This window comes from Diabrotica virgifera, chromosome 4 (genome assembly GCF_917563875.1).
Source record: "Diabrotica virgifera virgifera chromosome 4, PGI_DIABVI_V3a".
In the NCBI taxonomy this organism is placed as follows: domain Eukaryota; kingdom Metazoa; phylum Arthropoda; class Insecta; order Coleoptera; family Chrysomelidae; genus Diabrotica; species Diabrotica virgifera.
In genome coordinates, this window is record NC_065446.1 from 200,657,977 (window position 1) to 200,680,476 (window position 22,500).

Below are 22,500 nucleotides of genomic sequence, written 5' to 3' on the forward strand. Positions count from 1 at the left end.
TCGACGAATTTTTCGATGCTGAAAGAGGGGACCTGGAACACATAGAACTTACTTCAGGAGAAATAGGTCCAGGTATTACAAAAGAAGAAATAATACACGCATTAAAAACAATGAAGGGCGGAAAAAACCCTGGACCTGACATGCTTCCTATTGAACTACTAAAAATTATAGATGAGCAGCATATTGATGTTTTAGTGATACTCTTAAACAAAATTTATAGCTCAGGCATATTACCCAAAGAATGGTTAACATCGATCTTTATTTGTCTCGTCGATCACCATTAGCTTGATGTCCCATGTGCTAAAGTTGCCACTGAAGTCATTGATAACCGAATATATCATAAACTGGACATAGACGTTAATGATACGCAGTTTGGGTTTCGCAAAGTCTCGGAACGCTTGAAGCTCTTTTTTCGCTTAATATACTAATACAAAGGTTGAAGGAAGTGAAGGGAAGAGATAGTATATCAAAGTGTGTAAATAATTTATTTCTTTAGTTGACCGCTTTTGATATAAACGTCATCCGAGCTAGAATTACAGTATATATATATATATATATATATATATATATATATATATATATATATATATATATATAACCGGTTCTATAGCGTTCTACGCCTTCCGGTACCCAATCTCCAAGCCTGTCGATCTAGCCAGTCATTTTCTTGAAGATTTCTTTCTGACATGGCTTTTGTAATTCCTTGTTTCCAGGAGGTCGGTGGCCTTCCTCTTTTCCGTTTTTCTGGCGGTATCCATCTCATTGTAATTTTTGGTAATCTTTCATCTCCCATTCGTTGGACGTGTCCATACCAGGTAAGTTGGTTTCGTTGTACCTCGTCCACTATTGTTTTCTGCTTACCTACTTTTTCTCTGATCTGTTCATTTCGAACATGGTCCCATCTCGATATTCTGGCAGATCTTCTAAAAAAATCCATTTCAGTGGTAAGCAGCTTATTTTCGGATTTTTTTGTCATTTGCCACACTTCGGAGCCATACGTTAAAATTGGTTTCAGAATAGCGTCGTACATCCTCATTTTTGTATTTAAATTTATGTTATGTTGCCATAAGACAGGGTTTAGGGCTCTAGTAACCTTTCTAGCCTTCGTCACTCTATCATCTATACTGGGTTCCGTTCTTCCACTATTTGTTAATTTAATCCCTAGATATATATACTCTGTACAACCCCTGATGTAGTCACTTCCGTCAAGATCTAGGTCCTCCTGTTGTATTTGGTTACCGATGTGTAGATATTGTGTTTTCCTTATGTTTACCTCTAAACCCCATTTCCTGTATTCTTCCATCAATTTTCTGGTCATATATTCTAAGTCTTCCTTATCTTGGGCAACTACCACCTGGTCGTCTGCGTAGTTCAAAGTGTATAATGTTATGTCTCCGATTGGTATACCCATACCACTGCATTTCTGTTTCCAAAGTCTGAGAGCACCGTCGGTATATATATTGAAAAGAATGGGAGATAAGCAGCACCCTTGTTTAAGGCCTTTTGTTACTTGGAAGCTAGATGACAGATGGTTACCTCTCTTTACTCTTGACATAGAATCTTTATAAAGGCATTGTATGGCTTTGATGACAGTTGCAGATATGTGTGTATTGTCCAAAACCTCCCACAGTTTTTTGACGGGCACTGTGTCATATGCTTTCGTTAGGTCGACAAAAAGTATATGTGTGTCTTGTCCACGTTCTAGTCTTTTTTCCATAACCTGTGTTAGACAGAATATATTATCGATCGTAGATCGTCCGGCGCTGAAACCACACTGTTCTTCGGATTCATAGGGTTGATATTCTTCGCAAATAATGGTTTTCAGTATTCTGCCATATAAACGGCTCATTGTGCTTGTTACAGTTATTCCCCTATAATTGTTGACATCACTTTTACTTCCCTTTTTGTGTATTGAAGAGATCCAGCCCTCTTTCCAGCTTTTCGGAACTTGTTCTCCGTTAATAATTACAGTAAAAATAGAAATCTTTTAAGAAAAAGAAGTACAAAACTCTTTTTTACTTACGTCAATTAGTAAAAAGTATCACTACGTTGAGGCATATGCGTGAGCATCTTGGACAAATGAATCTGCATTACAATGTGCATTCATGTATACATACATAATTTTGTTTGATTTGTCGTACAACCCCTAAACAGCAAAAAACATAAAAAACGGCCACATAAACGTTACACAACACACATAAAAAACTTTTATCATGGTGTGGGTGTATCACCCAACCATTTTGGCCTAGTAGAGAAAGCTGACTGACAAAGTTGGATATTAAAATCTGCTTGTATCTGTTCCGTGTTGGCATTTGACAGCTGACATTAAAATATCAATATTTTCTAAATTTTTACAAGGAAAATTGAAAATTTACAAAGAGAATTGGTAAGGAAATGTACCTTAGATGTATATACTAATCAACTAATAATTCAATTAATAACATGATTAATTTCAAGACTAAATGGCCCAAAATATATACACACCGTGTTAGGTTAAAAAATAACAAAAAGTAATAAATAAATTCAATTTGTTAATTCTGAATGGTGTTGTTATTTTTTCTTTTCAAGCATCTCCTAGTCAAAACTGCAGGAGATATTAGATTGATATTATTTATCATCTTTTTGTGACCTTTAAAATGACCTTGATAGGGTGTATGAATATTTTATTAAGTTAAATCGCTTATTGATTATAGAAAAATAATAGCATCTGCTGTAAACATTAAGGGATTTTATACTTTACTTAAAGGAAATTGATCAGATGCTAACAATGTTTGATTGTTTTAGTAATTGTATGTTGACTGAGATGATTCTGGGTTTAAATAAAAAAAGATATTTATTTCTACTTGAAAACGAAACCATGTTTCCTTGTAAATTACTTTGCAGTACGCTACTGGTTGCGAGAGATAGAGCGGGCAGACAATTGAGTTATTTCATTTAGTGTTACACTAGGCACACGAGAAAATACAAAAATGATGTGTTTTGGACTACAATGAAGTCTTGACGTTTTTTTATTGCCCAAACTCACAAACAGCTTTCTTTTGTAATGGCTGTTCGTTGTTATAGCAGAGATTTATCAAAGATTTCACGGCAGAATTAGTAGTTTGAAATGGTTGAAATAGAGTTTGAAATGGTTGAAAACTACATTAATTATATTTTTTTCGTCGGCATTTCGATACGTAGTGAAATATTATTTACTATTAATACTTATTGTTAATATTAAAAAAAAACCTTATAAAATATGTAATTTTTTAAATTTTTTCTGTTATGCTACAGTGAGTATTTTATACATTTTTTTGGTTAACTTTAAGGGGTATGCGCAAAATCTTGGTCCAATGCTATTTAAATGCATTAATATTTTCGAATCTTAAGAAAACTAATAAGTATTTTTGAAAAATTTAAACGCAGAATGAAAGATTACACTATTATCGAGTCCCGAAAGTCCCTGGAAACTTCTATAATGTTTATTTTGATAAGTTATAGGGGTGACAAAAAAGAGAACATTTGGTGTGATTTTTAATTTCAAATATTTTATTCAAAAGAAACTTTCTGTTTATTCTAAGGGATTTTTGGCCTTCGGTAATAATGTAATCTTTCATTCTGAGTTTAAATTTCTCAAAAATACTTATTATTAGTTTTCTCAGGATCCGAAAAAAATGAATGCATTCAAATAGCTTTAAACCAAGATTTTGCACCTACCCCCTTAAAGACCAACATAAATATAATTAAAGAGTAATCTATACTTAATAGTCTTATAAAAGCTTTCGCTGTAAATAAACAAGTATCAAACAGTATGTTATTCTCAAAATTTCTTAAGAAATCTCTCAAACCTTAAGATTTGAATATCAAGTGCTTGCAAAATTAGAGAAAATATAAAGATGCTGCCCCTTAGAGGATAGAAGGGGATAAAGAAGCTATTACTGAGGATTATAACATTCAACGTCGGAAGTATGATAGATAAAGGCACTTCCTTTACCTTGCTGATTTCATAGAGAGTAGAAGAATTGATGTATTTTGTGTCCAAGAAAGTACTACTCGTTAAAAAGGTAATAAGTCGCGAGATCTTGGAGATGGATGGACGTAAATAGGTATACAGGGTGTTTCATTAATAATTGTCCATATAGTAACTGGAGAAACCTTAACACAAAATACGAAGATTTAACCTAAACACTTAAATAAAATGTGGTTCATTATTGAGTTACAGGGTGTTTTATCTAAAAATTTAAAAACTATTATTGCTCAGCATTTTAAAACTTTTCAACATATCCTTTTCATACTTGACAGGAAGTATAGGTGCTGTACAAGCTACTAAATTATGTTAAACAAACGTTTGTGGCTATTACCAGAGGAGTACGACGGGGGAAAGTGAATGGTTGACCCTTTCCAAATTCTACGCCACTGGCGAAATTGCTATTTTAGATCAATTTTTGGATTCTCCAATACATTCTATAAAAATAATATACTCTTCATTCGTAACGATAAAGTCATTAGTTTTCGAGATCTTTGAAGTTAAAAATGAAACGACACGGTTATTTTGATTGATGTATTGTGTCGCTTCATTTTTAATTTGAAATATGTCGAAAACTAATCATTTTATCGTTACGAATGAAGAGTATATTATTTACATTAAAAGTATTGCAAGATCAAAAAATTACACTAAAATAGCAATTTCATCAGTGGCGTAGAATTTGGGAAGGGTCAACCAGCCACTATTCCCTGTCGTACGCCTCTGGTAGCAGCTAGAAACGTTTATTTATCTTAATGTAGTAGGGTGTACATTACCTATACTTTCTGCCAAGTATGATAAGGATACGCCAAATAGTTTTAAAGTACTGGGTACAAATAACATAATTTTTAAATTTTAATCATATGAATCATATTATCATAAATTAATCAAAATAACTATGCCGTTTCATATTTAACTTTAAATATCTCGAAAACTAATGACTTTATCGTTACCAATGAAGAGTATATTATTTAGGTAGAAAGTATTGGAGAATCCTAAAATGGCACTAGAATATTAATTCCTCCAGTGGCGTAGAATTTAAGAAGGGTCAACCATTCACCGTTCCGTGTCGTACGCCTCTGGTAGTAGCTAGCAAAGTTTGTTTATCATAATTTAGTAGGGTGTCTAGTAGTCGCACTTTCTGCTAAGTATGGAATGGATACGTCGAGTAGTTTTAGAATGCTGAGCAAAAATAGTTTTTAATATTTTAGATAAAACTCCCTGTAACTCAGTAAGGAACCACATTTTATTTAAGTGTTTTAGGTTAAATCTTCGTATTTTGTGCTAGGGTTTGTCCAGTTACTATATGGACAATTATTAATGAAACACCCTGTATACGTTCGAACGATCGAGGCAGAAATGGAGTAAGTATTATTTTGTACAACGAGTGGAACGACAATCTTGTAAGGACAACAAGAAGAAGTAACAGGATAATGAGTATCCGGCTGAATGCATTCAAAGTGAACATCATATAAATATGTCAAAAAAGATAATAATCGTTTCGTTTTGATTCAATTCGAGTCTCTTGTCATCCTCTGACACCTGATGTTTTGGAATATATTCCTTGTCAAAGAGGCTTTGCAAGTAGACTGAACAGGACCATAACGAAACGAAAAAGAAGTGCAAATATTAAAATATTTGCACCGGAGTATGGTTAGACTGTCCTTTAGCGGGGAATGATGAAATGAGTGAAAAATAATTTCGACCACGAATCAAGTAATCTGTTAACCGAGGTACACAGTACCAAGCGGCGCCGCTAGAAGAACACTCCAATAATGCGTCGCAGATTACTTATATGAAACGTGGTCATTTGTACTCTAAAACCGAGTAAGGTATGATAAAAAAGAAAATAATCGTTTCGTTTTGATTCAATTCGAGTCTCTTGCCATTCATTCTTTTTTGTTTCGTTATGGTCCAATTCAGTCTACTTGCAAAGCCTCTTTGACAAGGAATAGATTCCGAAAATCGGTTGTCAGAGGATGGGAAGAGAGTCGAATTGAATCAAAACGAAACGAGTATTTTCTTTTTGTCATACCTTACTCGGTTTTAGAGTACAAAATGACAACGAAGATTTCAAAGTTATCCCCACCACACCTCTAGGGCGTGGAGTGGTGGGTCAGGTTTAATGTAATTCGATAGATTTTTGAAAACTATTGAACACGTATTTTTCAGTTTTTCGATACGATGTTTATTTCGAGAAATATTCAACCGTTCCGCTACTTTTGGGACACCCTATATATAAAAGTACAAAAGTTAATTATTTGTTGGTGTTTGTCAATTAATATGCAATATATCCAAACGTTAAACAAAGCGTGGTTTATTTTTTTATATATCATTAACTAATAATAATAATTTGATAAATGTTGATATAGTCCGTTCTTTAACGGTAAAACATTGCAAAACCTCTAAATTTTAAAGATCCGCTTGGATTGACATGAAATTTGGCATACACATAGCTAACAAGTTAAAGAAAAAAAGTCATAGTGTGCCGTTATGTGCTTGTGCCCTGGGGGTGGTTTTCACCCCCTCTTGGGGGTGAAAAATTATTCGTCCAAAGTAAGTCAGGAAATGGATAAACTGGCTAATTTTAAGTAACTTTTGTTCTATAGAGTTTTTTCACTAAGTCAATACTTTTCGAGTTATTTGGCAGTGAATATGTTCATTTTTTCAACAAAATAACCACGCTTTTAGACGGTTTTTCGCAAATAACTCAAATAGTAAGTATTTTGTCGAAAAAATATTCATAGCAAAAATATAGCCTGTAAAAAATTTTAAAAAATGGTGTATATATCACGTCTCTGTACCTAGTAGAAACAGAGTTATAGCTAATGAAAAATAGGTTCATATTCGTCAAATTCCAAATGGAATATTTTAACGTGAAATAACCAAAAATTAAGCACATTTCGGGGAAAACTCATTACAACTTATTTAAAGTGTTTAAAAAAAGCTTCATTTTGGTTTTATAAAAAAAATTTCTAGCATCAAAAGTAAATAAGTTACGCTCAAAATAAAGTTAGTCCCTTTTGGTTTTGGTAAAAAAATCGAGAAAATCACCCCCTAATTAGTATCTTAAATGAACTTAATCGTTACGACTTCACAAGTTTCTTGACTCGTGTATATATTGTTTATATGATCTGTAAGTTTCATCGGTTCAAAATCCTTATTTTTGAAAGGGCTGTAGTTAAAAGGGGTTGAACGAGTCACTGATCACGAATGTATGCAAATTTGGAAACAACAAATCTTAATCAATTTTTGTCTAACAAAAAAATAAAAAAATACATGATATTCAGAAAAGCAATGCTGACTTTTTTTGTTTTTCGAGATTTTTGGTATCTGTAACAATTTTTAAGTTATTTTGAAAAAAAACATATTCTTCAAAATTAAAATTTTTAAAAATTTCACTTTGAAACCAAATTTTTTCAAAAATAATCACTTTGAATCGATGAAACTTACAGATCATATAAACACAACATAGCAAAATAATTTGTGGAGCGGTAATGATTAATTTCATTTAAGTTGCTAATTAGGGGGTGGTCTTCTCGATTTTTTTTGCCAAAACAAAAGGGACCAACTTTATTTTGAGCGTAACTTGCTTAAATTTAATGCTAGAAACTTTTTGTAAAAACAGAAATAAAGCTTTTTTTAAACACTTTGAAAAAGTTATAATTTGTTTTCCCCAAAAAGTGCTTAATTTTTTGGATATTTCACGTCGAAATATTCTATTTGAAAATTGGTGAATATGAATCTATTTTTCATTGGCTATAACTCTGGTTCTACGAGATCCAGCGACCTAACGCGTACACCATTTATTTTACTTTTTATAGGCTATATTTTTGCTAAGAACGTTTTTTTCGACAAAATACTTAGGTACTTTTTGAGTTATTTGCGAAAAACCGTCTAAAAATGTGGTTATTTTGTTGAAAAATGAACATATTCACTTGTAAATAACTCGAAAAGTGTTGACTTGGCGAAAAAGCACTATAGAACAAAAGTTACTTAGAATTAGTCAGTTTACCCATTTCCGGACTTATTTGGACATATATTTTTTCACCCCCAACAGGGGGGTGAAAGTCACTCCCAGGTCAAAAGCACACATTGGCACAATATCACTTTTTTTTGACATGTAAGCTATACGTATGCCAAATTTCATGTCAATCCGAGCGGTTCTTTAAAATTTAGAGCAAAATCCGTGAAAGAATGTACTAATATCTATGGATAATTTTAAAATAATTTGGTAATTAATTTTAAAATTTCTCTTCTTAACTTCACTGTACCATTAAATTTAAAAAATTAGGCAATATTAACTTCTGTTAATATTGCAGTCATGTGCAAAAGTTTGTTGTTATTCAAGTTAGAAATGCTAAGTCGTGAACTGAGCGCCCCTTCAATTGAGAATAGAGCCCTTTCAATGGAGAATTGGAACGTGAAAATGACTATGGTCGAGATGCATTGAACCAATTACTTAGAACGACTGCACTATGTTGAACCCACAGTAGAAGGAAGTGCACGGCAAATTAATAAAATTGACTGACAATGCAACAAGTAAGTTGAATTTATTGCTGAACGATCTTTCTGCCAAAGCATTCTCCAAGCAATTCGTATAAAGGGTGTCCCAGACTAATTTAGCCACGCTATATCTCTTAAACGAATAGAGATTTTCGAATGGGACAAAAAGTGGTCTATTCTACTTGTAATACACTTTAATATGGCGTAGAAAAAAATCATCCCCTAAATATTCATCCCTTAGTTACAACCCCTAACTTTAATTTTTTTAATAGCACCCTGTATATTTTTTATAGTTTTGGATGTGGTCTTCTATCGTCTATTCAACACATTTTTTGAAAATAAAATCTGTTCGTAAATAACCAATGAAATATCAGTTTAGTTTTGTTAATTATGTGTCCCAGACTAATTTATCCAGGCTATATTTCTTAAACGAATAGAGATTTTCGAATGGGACAAAAACTGATCTATTACATTTGTAATACACTTTAATATGGCGTAGAAAAAAAAATTATCCCCTAAATATTCATCCCTTAGTTACAACCCCTAACTTTATTTTTTTTTAAATAGCGCCCTGTAAGTTAGGGATGAATATTTATTGGATGAATTTTTTCTAAGCCATATGAAAGTGTATTACAAATGGAATAGATCAGTTTTTGTCTCATTCGAAAATCTCTATTCGTTTAAGAAATATAGCCTGGATAAATTAGTCTGGGACACAATTAACAAAAATAAACTGATAGTTTCTTCGTTATTTACGAACCGATTTTATTTTCAAAAAATGTGTTGAATAAACGATAAAAGATCACACTCAAAATTATTAAAAAAATATACAGAGTGCTATTAAAAAAATTAAAGTTAGGGGTTGTAACTAAGGGATGAATATTTAGGGGATGATTTTTTTCTACGCCATATTAAAGTGTATTACAAGTAGAATATATCAGTTTTTGTCCCATTCGAAAATCTCTATTCGTTTAAGAGATATAGCGTGGCTAAATTAGTCTGGGACACCCTGTATATCGGCAATGGCCGAATTCCTGTCGACGAATCGAATGGTTTATTTTCGTTTCCACCGAAATTTTGACATGTTGCCTCAACGAAGGACGAGCTCATTAACAAAGTGTTCCTGAACGTCATTGCCAGCCACTAAAATTACAATTGGTTGAGCGAACGCATAATTTTAGCAGCAAAGAACAAGATTACTGATAAATTTCAATTATTAATTTAAAATAAAATCGTTAGTCCATTTTTATCCTTCAAATCCGTCGACTATAGTACAAAAGAATATGTGTTTTTGACTTACCACCATACAATTTACAACTAAAGGGTTACTTCGGTTGTCATCATAATTTGAAATCTGAATCAACTAAAACTACATATAGTCCAGAGAAATAAGATTTTTCTCGTGACACAACCCCCTCCAGGCCGAAACCAAATTTTTTGAGTAGTATGGACATCTATATTAATAACCTATATGTTTCCTGCAGCCGATTTTGATGATATACATAGCTATAAACAAATGAAGATCAAAAAACGCTAAATTTTCGCTTTTTTCGTCTATTACTAAAAAGTGAAGCATTTTAAACAAATTTGAGAGTAAGAAACTGATAAATCATATAAAAAACTTCAATACAGCGTGCGCTGCATATGTCTATCCTTATTTGTTGCTTAGAAAATTGCAAAATAAGTCATAAATTTTGAGATTTTATAAATGTTCATAACTTATGTAAAAATTAAGTTAGAACTTTCTTATTACACAGAATGCTGAGACTTCTGGTGCTTAAATTATATTCTAAATTTCAAAACAATTGGTCAAATAGTTTAAAAGTTATTTAATTTGTTTATCCCAAATTAATTCTTTTTGCAACACTATAAGTCAGAAAACGATGAGGCTACAGTAATACTTCGAACAGTTTATGAAAGAAGAAGATTTATTCTATTAACTTAATTTAAAAAAAAATTACAAAAAGTAATTATAAATAGTGTAAAATTATTTTGCAAAAACATGTTGATTTTTTGCTTATAAACAATTAGAATAACTTTTTAACCGTTACCCGTAGAAAAATTATTTTTCCATATTTAGAAAGACTAAATTTTTATACATATTTAGAAAGAAAAACAATTGTCCTACGACAATTAGGGACAAAGTTAGCCCCCTTCTTTTTTTAATTCACGCCAGCTTTGTTTATAACAATTAAGAAATAAAATTAGTCGCATTTGAAAGAACATACTTCAAAGTTTTAACGTACCAAGTATACAAAAGATTTCCTTTCAAGAAAATCGTCCACAAAGCTTAAAAATGTGGCCCTTAAAATCGGCCGGCGATGAAACTTGGGATAGCGATGAGAGGGGGGAAGGAGCTGTTAACTGTATCTCTGGTTCTCGATTATTTATTTCGTTTTTTCTTTTTTAATTTGTATGTACTTATTACGTACATTACGAATATGCGTTATTTAAATAAACTAATTGTTATATACACCATCAAATTTGTTTAAACAATTTTTTTTCAATGTTTTTAATATTTGATGTAACTTTTTTTGTAAAACGTACATATTAGTTATACAGGGCGTACAAAAATACAGGTCATAAATTAAATCACATATTCTGGGACCAAAAATAGATCGATTGGTCCTAATTTACCTTAATACAAATGTGCACATAAAAAAGTTATAGCCCTTTGAAGTTACAAAATGAAAATCGATTGTTTCCAATATATTCCAAAATGGACATGTATCATTCTTATGACAGGAACATCTTAAAGAAAAATTATAGTGAAATTTTTGCATCCCATAAAAATTTTATGGGGGTTTTGTTCCCTTAAACCCCCCAAACTTTTGTGTACAACCCAATTAAATTATTATTGTGGTACCATTAGTTAAACTCACTGTTTTTAAAACTTATTTGCCTCTTAGTATTTTTTCGATAAGGCAGTTTTTATCGAGTTGCGGCTTCTTTCTTAATATGTTTACATAAAAATTTTATGGGGGTTTGTTCTTTTACACCCCCCAAATGTTTGGGTACGTTCCAATTGAACTATTACTGCGGTACCATTAGTTAAACACAATGTTTCTAAAACTTTTTTGTCTCTTAGTATTTTTTCGATAAGGCACCTTTTATCAAGATGTGGCTTCTTTTTTAATATGGTTCAAAATATGCCTAAAAATGTAAATTATAAATAATAATTTTTCATACGATTACCAAGTCTTCATAATCGTACTTAACCATATTATACAAATATGTGGTGGATTTGAGGAATATTTAAAATATCTCAATAAAAACTGACTTTCCGGAAAAGTACTAAGAGGCAAAAAAGTTTTAAAAACATTGTGCTTAACTAATAGTACCACATTAATAATTTAATTGAAACGAACACAAAAGTTTGGGGGGGGGGGGGGGTTTAAAGGAACAAAACCCCCATAAAATTTTTATGGGGTGTAAAAATTTTACTATAATTTTTTTATAAGATGCTCCTGCTATAAAAATACCACATGTCTATTTTCAATAAAAATCTCTTCTATATATTGGACAAAATCAATTTTCATTTTGTAAATTCAAAGGGCTGTAACTTTTTTATGTGCATATTTATACTAAGGTAAGTTAGGTTCAATCGAACTATTTTTGGTCCCAGAATATGCGATTAAATTTATGACCTGTATTTTTGTTACACCCTGTAATTATTATATTACTAATCCTATTCAATTATTCCTAAATCTAAAATTGGCCTATAATATTAAATTGAAAATAAAAAATCTCAAATAAACTAGGATTTATTTCTTGATAAACATGCTACTAGATAAACCAAAAAATGAAATGTAACAAAATTAGAGAGAGGATAAAAAGAACAAAATTATTTTCAGAAATTTTCTACAATATTGTAATAATTGTATCTTACAACATTGAAAGTTACAATTTTAAGATTGCAAAAAAACAAAAATTAAGATATTTCATACATTTTGGTATGATAGCAAGACTATTAAAATAAAATTAAAGGAGGTTTATCTAGGAATACTTGTATTTTTATGAAAAACGTAACAATTATCAGTTACCCATTTATTATAAGTTTTTGTAAAGTCAAGTGCATATGATCCACTCCTATAATTGCCAACAAAGTCATCCTAAAAATATCGTAAAAGAATTTCCAAAAATTGTTTACACAATTTACATAGTTAATTAAATAACCACTTTATTAACAAACAACATATCCATAACGTACGCAAAGAGTACATACAGATTAAAAAAGAAACTCCAAAATAGATAATAGAGAAAGATTGAGGTTTTGATAATCGAATTCCATAAACTATTTATATCTCTGTACTAACAAGTACTCGGTGCAACCAGTTTTGCAAGAGCAGATAGTTTATTTTAATAAAATATCTGATATAAAGAAGATCTGTTGATCGGATCGGCACTAACGGTTCTTAGCTTAATTTCCAACCCCAATCAATTACGTTTATCTCTTTTTTGGTGGTTCTGTAACTTAAGTTTTTCATTCATCTAATAGCAAGTTTACTAAAAAAATAAAACCTAGTTTATTTGAGATTTTCTGATTTCCATAGACCAATACTATTTTTAGAAGCCATCGAATGGGATAATTTGTTTTTTCATACTTTAAATTATTACTAAGTTTAATAAAAAACTATGCATTATTATATTATTCATAAATATGTATGTTTTCTGATTAAAATTACCTCAAATTTTATTTAAAAAATTGAAAAAAAGTTGTTTAAACAAATTTGATGGTGTATGTAACAATTAATTTATTTAAATAATGCATACTCGTACTGTACGCAAAAAGTACATACGAATTAAAAAAAGAAACGTCGAAATTCATAGACGAGAACAAGAGATACAGCTAACATTTCCTTCCCCCTTCTCATCGATCTCCCAAGTTTCGAGGCCCGCCGATTTTAAGGGTCACATTTTGAAGTTTGTGGACGATTTGTTTAAAAGTATATATTTTTTATATTTGGTACATTAAAACTCTGAAGTATGTTCTTTCCAATGTGACTGATATGATTTCGTCATTGTTATAAATACAGCTGCTGTGAATTAAAAACTGGGGGGGGGGGCGGCAACTTCGTCCCTAATTGTCCTAGGACAATTTTTTCTTTTTTTAAATTTGTATAAAAATTCAGTCTTTCTAAATGTTGAAAAAATAATTTTTCTACGGGTAATGGTTAAAAAGTTATTCTAATTGTTTATAAGAAAAAAATCGACATGTTCTTGCAAAATAATTTTGCGCTACTTAGAATTATTTTTTTCATTCTTTTTGAATTAAATTATTAGTATAAATCTTCTTCTTTCATAAACTATCCAAAATATTACTGTAACTTCATCATTTTCTGACTTATAGTGTTACAAAAAAAATTAATTTGGGAAAAACAAATTAAATAACTTTTAAACTAGTTGACCAATTATTACGAAATTTAGCGTATGATTTAAGCACTAGACGTCCCAGCATTCTGTGTAATAAGAAGATTCTAAGTTCATTTTTACATAAGTTATGAATATTTATAAAAACTCAAAATGTATGAATTATTTTGCAATTTTCTAAGCAACCAATAAGGATAGACACATTCAGCGGGAGCCATATTGAAGTTTTTTATATGGTTTATGAGTTTCTTACTTCCAAATTTGTTCCAATTGTTTATAACTATGTATATCATCAAAATCGGCTGCAGGAAACATATAGGTGATTATTATAGATGTCCATACTATTCAAAAAATTTGGTTTCGGCCTGGAGGGGGTTGTGTCACCAACAGGCTATTTTTTTTCCTTATTTCTCTGAACTAATAACGGATCGCATTTGGTGGCGTGAAAATTCATAGACAATATAATATAATACACTGAATATAGACTGAATATAGAAAATAATTGTTTCTCTCCTGGTCAATTCTTTGTAATATATTGACGTGTAGGTAACCCATCCACTTCATTCATTCTCGCACCTGGCAATACAACAAAAAATGTAGTATGTATATCACAAGGTGCTTCAATGAAAGTAATCGGCACAAGTGCAACTCATTCTAGAAATAAATAGTTACGTTTGTTTGCCACGTGAATTAGCTCCTTTTTAGTTTAGATTAATAAGGATTTTCTCGAGACACTCAAAGATCCAGGTAGCTGACTACTTTTTTAGTTATTGTAGACCTATAGGAAGAAAACCTACGTGTTTCCTGCCTAGAGTTCACGTCCGTTTTTTAATTATTAACAATTTAGTGCAAAAATCGCGGTTTTTTCGATTTTTTGCACTCCATTCAAAAGATACGTAGTTGACATAAAATTACAAAATTCAGTTTTTTAGAACATTGAAAAACCTTCAAAATGCCGATTTTTGAAAGTTAAAAAGTTAATTTGTTGCTACGCAAACTGCAAAATAAGTGAAAATTGTTATTTGTTTATACCTTTTACTAAAGCTACCTTAGAACTTTAATGTTTGACCCAAAGTTGGGTCTTTGCGTAATTAACAAATCTTCAAAATTTGAGACCGATCCATTAATTAGTTTAAGAGTTATTCTATTTGTTTACCCTAGAGATCTTTATTTTGCAATAAGATAAGACAGAAAATAATAAAGATAAGGCAATTCTGAGTATGCCAAATGAAAGTAGAAGAGTGATAGTGTCAAAATGTATTAAAAAAAGGTAAAAACAATAACACAGCCCAACAAAAAAAAATTTTTGTCTTGCTGCCGAAAAAAAATCAACTGATTTTAGTTAATTCATCTGTGCTGATTCCAAAAATAAAAACCTTTTCTTTGTATCCGCTCTAGTTTTCGAGATAGGTATAACATACTTATCAAATACTTAAATATTCTTACATTTCTGTATATTCCACCACTATAATTGCAATATGTTTATAAACAAACTTAACAAATTCTAAGACAAATGGGCAAATGAACAAAAGGCCTATTTTGGTGGTAATTTAGGAGATCAAGATAAATCCTGAGCTCCACATGTAGTGTGCAAAACTTGTATTGAAAACTTGCGACAGTGAGTGGACGAAAGGACAACGAAAATGTTTAAATTTGGTTTTCCAATGGTATAGAGGGAACCAAAAATCATTTTGACGATTGGTATTTCTGTCTTGTGAATATAAAGGGCATTAATCGTCACAATCGATATACGTGAACATATCCTAACCTGGATTCAGCAATAAGACCAATTCCACATCAGCTTGAGCAGATACCCATTTCAATATTTAGCAGCCTACCTATGTTACCAGAGGATAATGCCGAAACAGTATTTGACGAACTGCAGACTAATAGATTTGAGGAAGACGACAGTGATTTTGAAGGGGATTCAACACGTCCTGAGCGCTTTACTCAGAAAGAGCTGAGTGATCTTATCAGAAATTTGAACCCTCCCAAGGATTCTTCCGAGTTGCTTACCTCCAGACTAAAAGAAAAGAATGTTCGTCACTCAGACACCAAAATTACATACTACGGTAATAGAGATAAAAGATCTTTTGCCTTTTTTTTCTCAGCAAGATGATACGGTTTTTTAAAGGACTGTTAGAAAAAATGGATGTATCGGAGTATACACCAGATCACTGGCATCTTTTTATCGACTGTTCTAAACGAAGTTTAAAGTGTGTCCTTTTACATAATGGCAACAAATATGGAAGTATACCAATTGAGCATTAAAGTGGAATAAATGCTCAACAATTTTAACAAACACGGTTGTCATATGAGTATTAAAATTCATTACTTCCACAGCCACTTAGACCGTTTCCCAGAAAATCTTCACCAAGATATCAAAACGATGAAAGAGGGGTATCAGGAAGATGGGGCTATCACATGATGGCGGATTACTGCTGGAGTCTTCAAAGGGACCGTCCTTTTAAAGCCTTAGCAAGAAAATCATATAAAAGGAAGTTTTTAGGTGACGCCGAATAACACATTTTTGTTGCGACGCTGCCGGTTAGGTTAGACGAAAAGTTAAGTTTTTTTGGCAGATATGTGTGATGATTTTTGTAAGTACATTATAGTACAATTATTAATATCTTACTTTTTATTCGTATTTGGTTTATTTCATGGGTAGCAGCACTACATATGTAGGTGGTGCTGCGTTAAATTACCCTATATGCTAGAAATGTGATCTGTTGTCGTATTTTCTGAAAACGATTTGATGGAACAAATCTGGTGGCAGTTTTGGATTCAGCAGACCCAAATTACCTAGAAACAGTAAAAAAATTTCCGGCAGCAAACTGTGTGTTTACCAGTGTAATTAATATAGTCAAAAATCCTAATGCCAAATTTTTGAAATTTTGTAGTTTATAAACATTTAGAATAACTTTAAAAATGTTGTCCGTAGAAACAATATTTTTTATATATCCGAAAAGATAGTATTAACACAAATTTTCGAATAAGAAAATTTAGCCTGGGTTCATTTGGGACAAAGTTAGCCATATGTTTTTTAATTCGCAGCTAATTTGTTCATAATAATTAAGGAATCTTATTAATGCCATTTTAAAGAATGGGATTTGTATTTTTTCCTAAAAAATTTGCACAAACATTGTACCTTCACAGCAACCTCTACGATTTTTTAAAAAGGTAGTTCAACGATTACTAGGGGGAACCTACAAATCCACCGAGTTAAAATACCGAAAAAGCAATTTCAAACGAATATAATTTTCTGTATAACCGGATCAACTCAATGGATTTTGATCTTTCTTTTTTAATTTGTATCTAATTTCTACGTACATTACAAATATGCAATTTAAACAAGTTAAAGTACACTTTAATAAATAAATGATTTTTATTAGATAATTATTTATTGAAGATAATTTATTTATTAAAGTGTACCTTAACTTTTTCTATGATTAATAACGATAGTATGATTATAATCATGGATTTTTGGGAAAAAAAATTTTTTCAAAAATTGTTTAAACAAATTAGACTGTTTATTAATTAATAAATGTCTAGACAAATTGCATATTTGTAATGTACAGAAAAATTACACGCAAATTAAAAAATAACGATTAAAATATATTCAGTAGATCCCGAGATATAGAAAATGATAGTAGTTTTAAGTTGCCTTTTTTAGTTTTTGAACTCGTGCATTTGTCGGCTACCAGCTCCCCTTCACTTACCACGACTAGTCACCAATTGAACTGCATTTTTAAAAATTCGTGCAAAATACCAGCTTTTCTAATATGCAAATAGTTATTTATGAAACAGTTCGTGAAGTATGCTTTTTGCAAACGCACGCGATGTTTAGAGCACTAGCGACAACGGAGCAAATGCTATACATCGCGTAAGTTCGCAAAAAGTACTTCACGCACAGTTTCATACAATATTTTATCTATGATGAACAAATAAAAAAAACTGTAACTCTTCGTCACTGGAATTGATTTCTATTCTACAATTTTTAGAACTTTGACATTTAAAAATTCTAACTTCTTTCAAACCACAAAACTGTCAAAAGTTTTGTCGTAATTTAATGCTCATTATGTCATCAACATGACAACGTGAAAGTTAAGGATATTTTATTATATGAAAGTGTGTCAAAAACAGTGCGAAAAAGTAAGTCCCATTTAAAATACATTGTTACTTCACGCACACTTTAAACACTTCACGCACTGCTATCTATAATGACAGTTTTCACAAACTAAAAACTTATACATAATAATATGACATAGAGTAGATAAATGATTTTTTCTACTGACAATATTTTTAAAGTTATTCTAAATGTTTATAAACTACAAAATTTCACAAATTTGGCATTAGGATTTTCGACTGTATTAGATAATTTTTTATCTTTTTTTAGTGCATTTTGATAGCATCAGTTTTCTACTTTCATTTGGCATACGCAGAATTGCCCTATCTTTATTTATTTCTGTTTTATGTTATTGCAAAATAAAGGTCTCTGGAATAAACAATTAGAATAATTCTTAAACTAATTAATGGATCGGTCTCAAATTTTGAGGGTTTGTTAAGTACCCCAATACCAACTTTGGGTGAAACACTAAAATTCTAAGGTAGTTTTATTAAAAATTATTAACAAATTACGATTTTCACTTATTTTTTAGTTTGCGTAGCAACAAATTAACTTTTTAACTTTCAAAAATCGGCATTTTGAAGGTTTTTTAATGTTCTAAAAATTAAATTTTGTAATTTTATGTCAACTATTTAGCTTTTGAATGGGGTGCAAAAAATCGAAAAAATCGAGATTTTTGCAGTAAATTGTTAATAATTAAAAAACGGACGCGATCTTTAGGCAGGAAACAGGTAGGTTTTCTTCCTATAAGTCTACTCTACAGTAACTAAAAATGTAGTCAGCTACCCGGATCTTTGAGTTTCCCGAACATGGTCTATTTCTAGCTTATTGCCCTGGAGTATTTCATCTTTTATTGAACTTAATTAATTTGATCGTAATTTAAAAAGTTAATATAACTCAGCTAATAATTTAACAAAGCATTTATTAATTATAAGACGGGTCGTTTAGTATTTCGAAGGAAGTTTGCCGGGTCAGTTAGTATTTTGATAATTAATAGATGGTAACACTCATAGGCCTGGATCCCTCGTACCAAAAAAAGTTTATTAACAGCAAGCTGAAAATTTGTTAATAGCTTAACGGTATCTAGTCGGACAAACTTTGATGTATGGGAACATTGGAACAGGGGGAAGTTTTAATTATAGAACGTGATTCTAATTGTGGAACATGTCATCCTGACAAGTTATGATTGTGAAAACTAGCAGGTTGTTTTTAACTTTATTCAATAGCAAACTATATATAATATATGAAAAAATGTTTGTCCGACAAATATGTTAAGCATTTTAATAAGTCTGACACGTAGAACATGTTAAATGAGAGGAAATCTGATGGTGATAAATAGCAGTCTGATTTTTGCATGAGATTTTAATGAAAGAGTAAAAAATCAATTAGAAGTTCTGTCCGACAAAATACATGGGTCTTCGTAGTCTGACGTTCGAAACCTGTAACCTGTTCCACAATTCCCATTCCAGTGTTCCCGTAAATCAAAGTTTGTCCGACTAGACACCGTTAAGCTATTAACAAATTCTCAGCTTGCTATTAATAAATTTTTTTTGGTACGCGGGATCCAGGCCTATCAGGAATATACAAGGTCACTCACTTTTCGTCAAGAAAAAAAGGTTTAAAACATTATTGGCAAAGAGAACAGATTGACAAATAGTCCGTTCTTTAACAATAAAATATTGCAAAACCTCTAAATTTTAAGGAACCGCTTGGATTGACATGAAATTTGGCATACACATAGCTAACAAGTCAAAGAAAAAAAGTGATATTGTGCCGATATGTGCTTTTGCCCTGGGGGTAGTTTTCACCCCCTCTTGGGGGTGCAAAAATATTCGCCCAAAGAAAGTCAGGAAATCGATAAACTGGCTAATTTTAAGTAACTTTTGTTCTATATAGTTTTTTCACTAAGTCAATACTTTTCGAGTTATTTGGCAGTGAATATGTTCATTTTTTCAACAAAATAACCACGCTTTTAGACGGTTTTTCGCAAATAACTCAAATAGTAAGTTTCTTGTCAAAAAAAAATTATTAGCAAAAATATAGCCTGTAAAAGATTTAAAAAAATTGTGTATGTATCACGTGTCTACACCTAGTAGAAGCAGAGTTATAGCTAATGAAAAATAGGTTCATATTCGTCAAATTCCAAATGGAATACTTTAACGTGAAATAACCAAAAATAAAACACATTTCGGGGAAAACTCATTACAACTTATTTATTTAAAGTGTTTAAAAAAAGCTTCTTTTTTGTTTAAAAAAAAAAATTTTAGCATCAAAATTAAACAAGTTACGCTCAAAATAAAGTTAGTCCCTTTTGGTTTTCGTAAAAAAATCGAGAAAATCACCCCCTAATTAGTATCTTAAATGGACTTAATCGTTACGACTTCACAAGTTTCTTAACTCGTGTATATATTGTTTATATGATCTGTAAGTTTCATCGGTTTAAAGTCCTTATTATTGAAAGGGCTGTAGTTAAAAGGGGTTGAACGAGTCACTGATCACGAATGTATGCAAATTTAGAAACACCAAATCTCAATCAATTTTTGTCTAACAGAAAAACAAAAAAATACATGATATTCAGAAAAGTAAATCTGACTTTTTTTGTTTTTCGAGATTTTTGGTATCTCTAACAGTTTTTAAATTATTTTGAAAAAAAGCATATTTTTCAAAATTTAAATTTTTAAAAATTTTACTTTGAACCCAAATTTTTTTCAAAAATAAGCACTTTAAATCGATGAAACTTACAGATCATATAAACACAACATAAGTAAAATAATTTGTGGAGCGGTAATGAGTAATTTCATTTAAGTTGCTAATTAGGGGGTGGTCTTCCCGATTTTTTTTTTGCAAAAACAAAAGGGACCAACTTTATTTTGAGCGTAACTTGCTTAAATTTAAAGCTAGAAACTTTTTGTAAAAACAGAAATAAAGCTTTTTTTAAACACTTTAAAAAAGTTATAATGGGTTTTTCCCAAAAAGTGATTAATTTTTTGGATATTTTACGTCGAAATATTCTATTTGAAATTTGGTGAATATGAATCTATTTTTCATTGGCTATAACTCTGGTTCTACGAGATCCAGAAACCTAACGCGTACACCATTTATTTCACTTTTTTATAGGCTATATGTTTGCTAAGAACGTTTTTTTTCGACAAAATACTTACTTTTTGAGTTATTTGCGAAAAACCGTCTAAAAATATTTGCAAATAACTCGAAAAGTGTTGACTTGGCGAAAAAGCTCTATAGAACAAAAGTTACTTAAAATTAGTCAGTTTAGCCATTTCCGGACTTATTTTGGACATATATTTTTTTACCCCCCAAGAGGGGGTGAAAGTCACCCCCAGGGCAAAAACACACATCGGCACAATATCACTTTTTTTCTTTGACATGTAAGCTATACGTATGCCAAATTTCATGTCAATCCAAGCGGTTCTTTAAAATTTAGAGCAAAAACCGTGAAAGAATGGACTAAAAGTTTGTACTAAAATAAAAAAATACTCCTTTTCTAAATTTAATTACTGGAAAATAATAATAAGTTTATATTTGAATTTGTATTGTTTTGTTTCTAGAAATGGGATGACGAACTAGCCAGTCGAGCACAAAAATGGGCAGAGTCCTGCTACTCTGAAGACCACGATAGAGATCGAGATGTTTGTAGGTATTTTAAAATTAAATTAAATTAAATTAACAGTAAATGATTAATACATGGTTAACAAATAATAAGAGAAAAAATTTTTTATCACGATTGATACTGCTATAGTCCACACTACTGTTCCGTACAAAAGCATAGACCAAACATAGCACATAATCATTCTTTGTCCTAGTTCTAAACTGAGATGTTTATTGCAAACAAATGTCTTCACTTTCATAAAAGTGGTTTTAGTCTTACTTAGTCCTAAGCCTTTCTACCTTTAGGTGTAAGGTTGGTGGAGTTGAGTTTGGCATTGTAGTCTCCATGCTTTCCGATCTTCCGATAGGATTCTTGCACTTTCCAATGTCAATTCCTTCTTCTCGACTTCTTTCCTGATTTCATCTACCCACATAACTCTTGGTATTCCTCTTTTGTTTTCCCCTGCACTCTCGTTTCGAACACTCGTTTTGTTAGCCTCTCGTTCGACATTCTACACACGTGCCCGAACCATCTAAGTTGTCCCCCTACTATTTTTTCATTGATTGGTTCTAGTTTTAAGTTTTGTCTAATTGTTTCGTTTTGTATTTTGTCTGTCCTCTTTCTGTTTGCTATTTTCATCAGGAACCTCATTTCCGTAGTATTTTCCATTGTCTCCACGTCAATATCCATGTCTCGCTGCTATACATGATTGTTGGTCTAACTACTGATTTAACAACTGCCGTTTTTACTTTCTCCGGCATCTCTTTTTTTCCCAAAAATGTTGTTTTCATAGTGTTAAATAAGCTTCCTGTTCGTCCCATTCTTTCGTTTATTTCCATGTCTTGTTTACAATTTGATTCGATTATTACTCCTAGGCATAGGCGTAAC

General features: G+C 31.2%; 1 protein-coding gene across 2 annotated transcripts in view; it reads left to right on the plus strand.

Annotated features, from left to right (window-relative positions):
• LOC126884065 (venom allergen 5 2-like) overlaps positions 1-22,500 on the plus strand; it is a 350,744-nt gene that overhangs the window by 235,400 nt on the left and 92,844 nt on the right. For both annotated transcript variants that reach the window (XM_050649852.1, XM_050649851.1), the window contains one exon: positions 21,572-21,656. In XM_050649852.1, the coding sequence (XP_050505809.1) occupies positions 21,572-21,656 (85 nt within the window). The remainder of the gene's footprint in view (positions 1-21,571; positions 21,657-22,500) is intronic.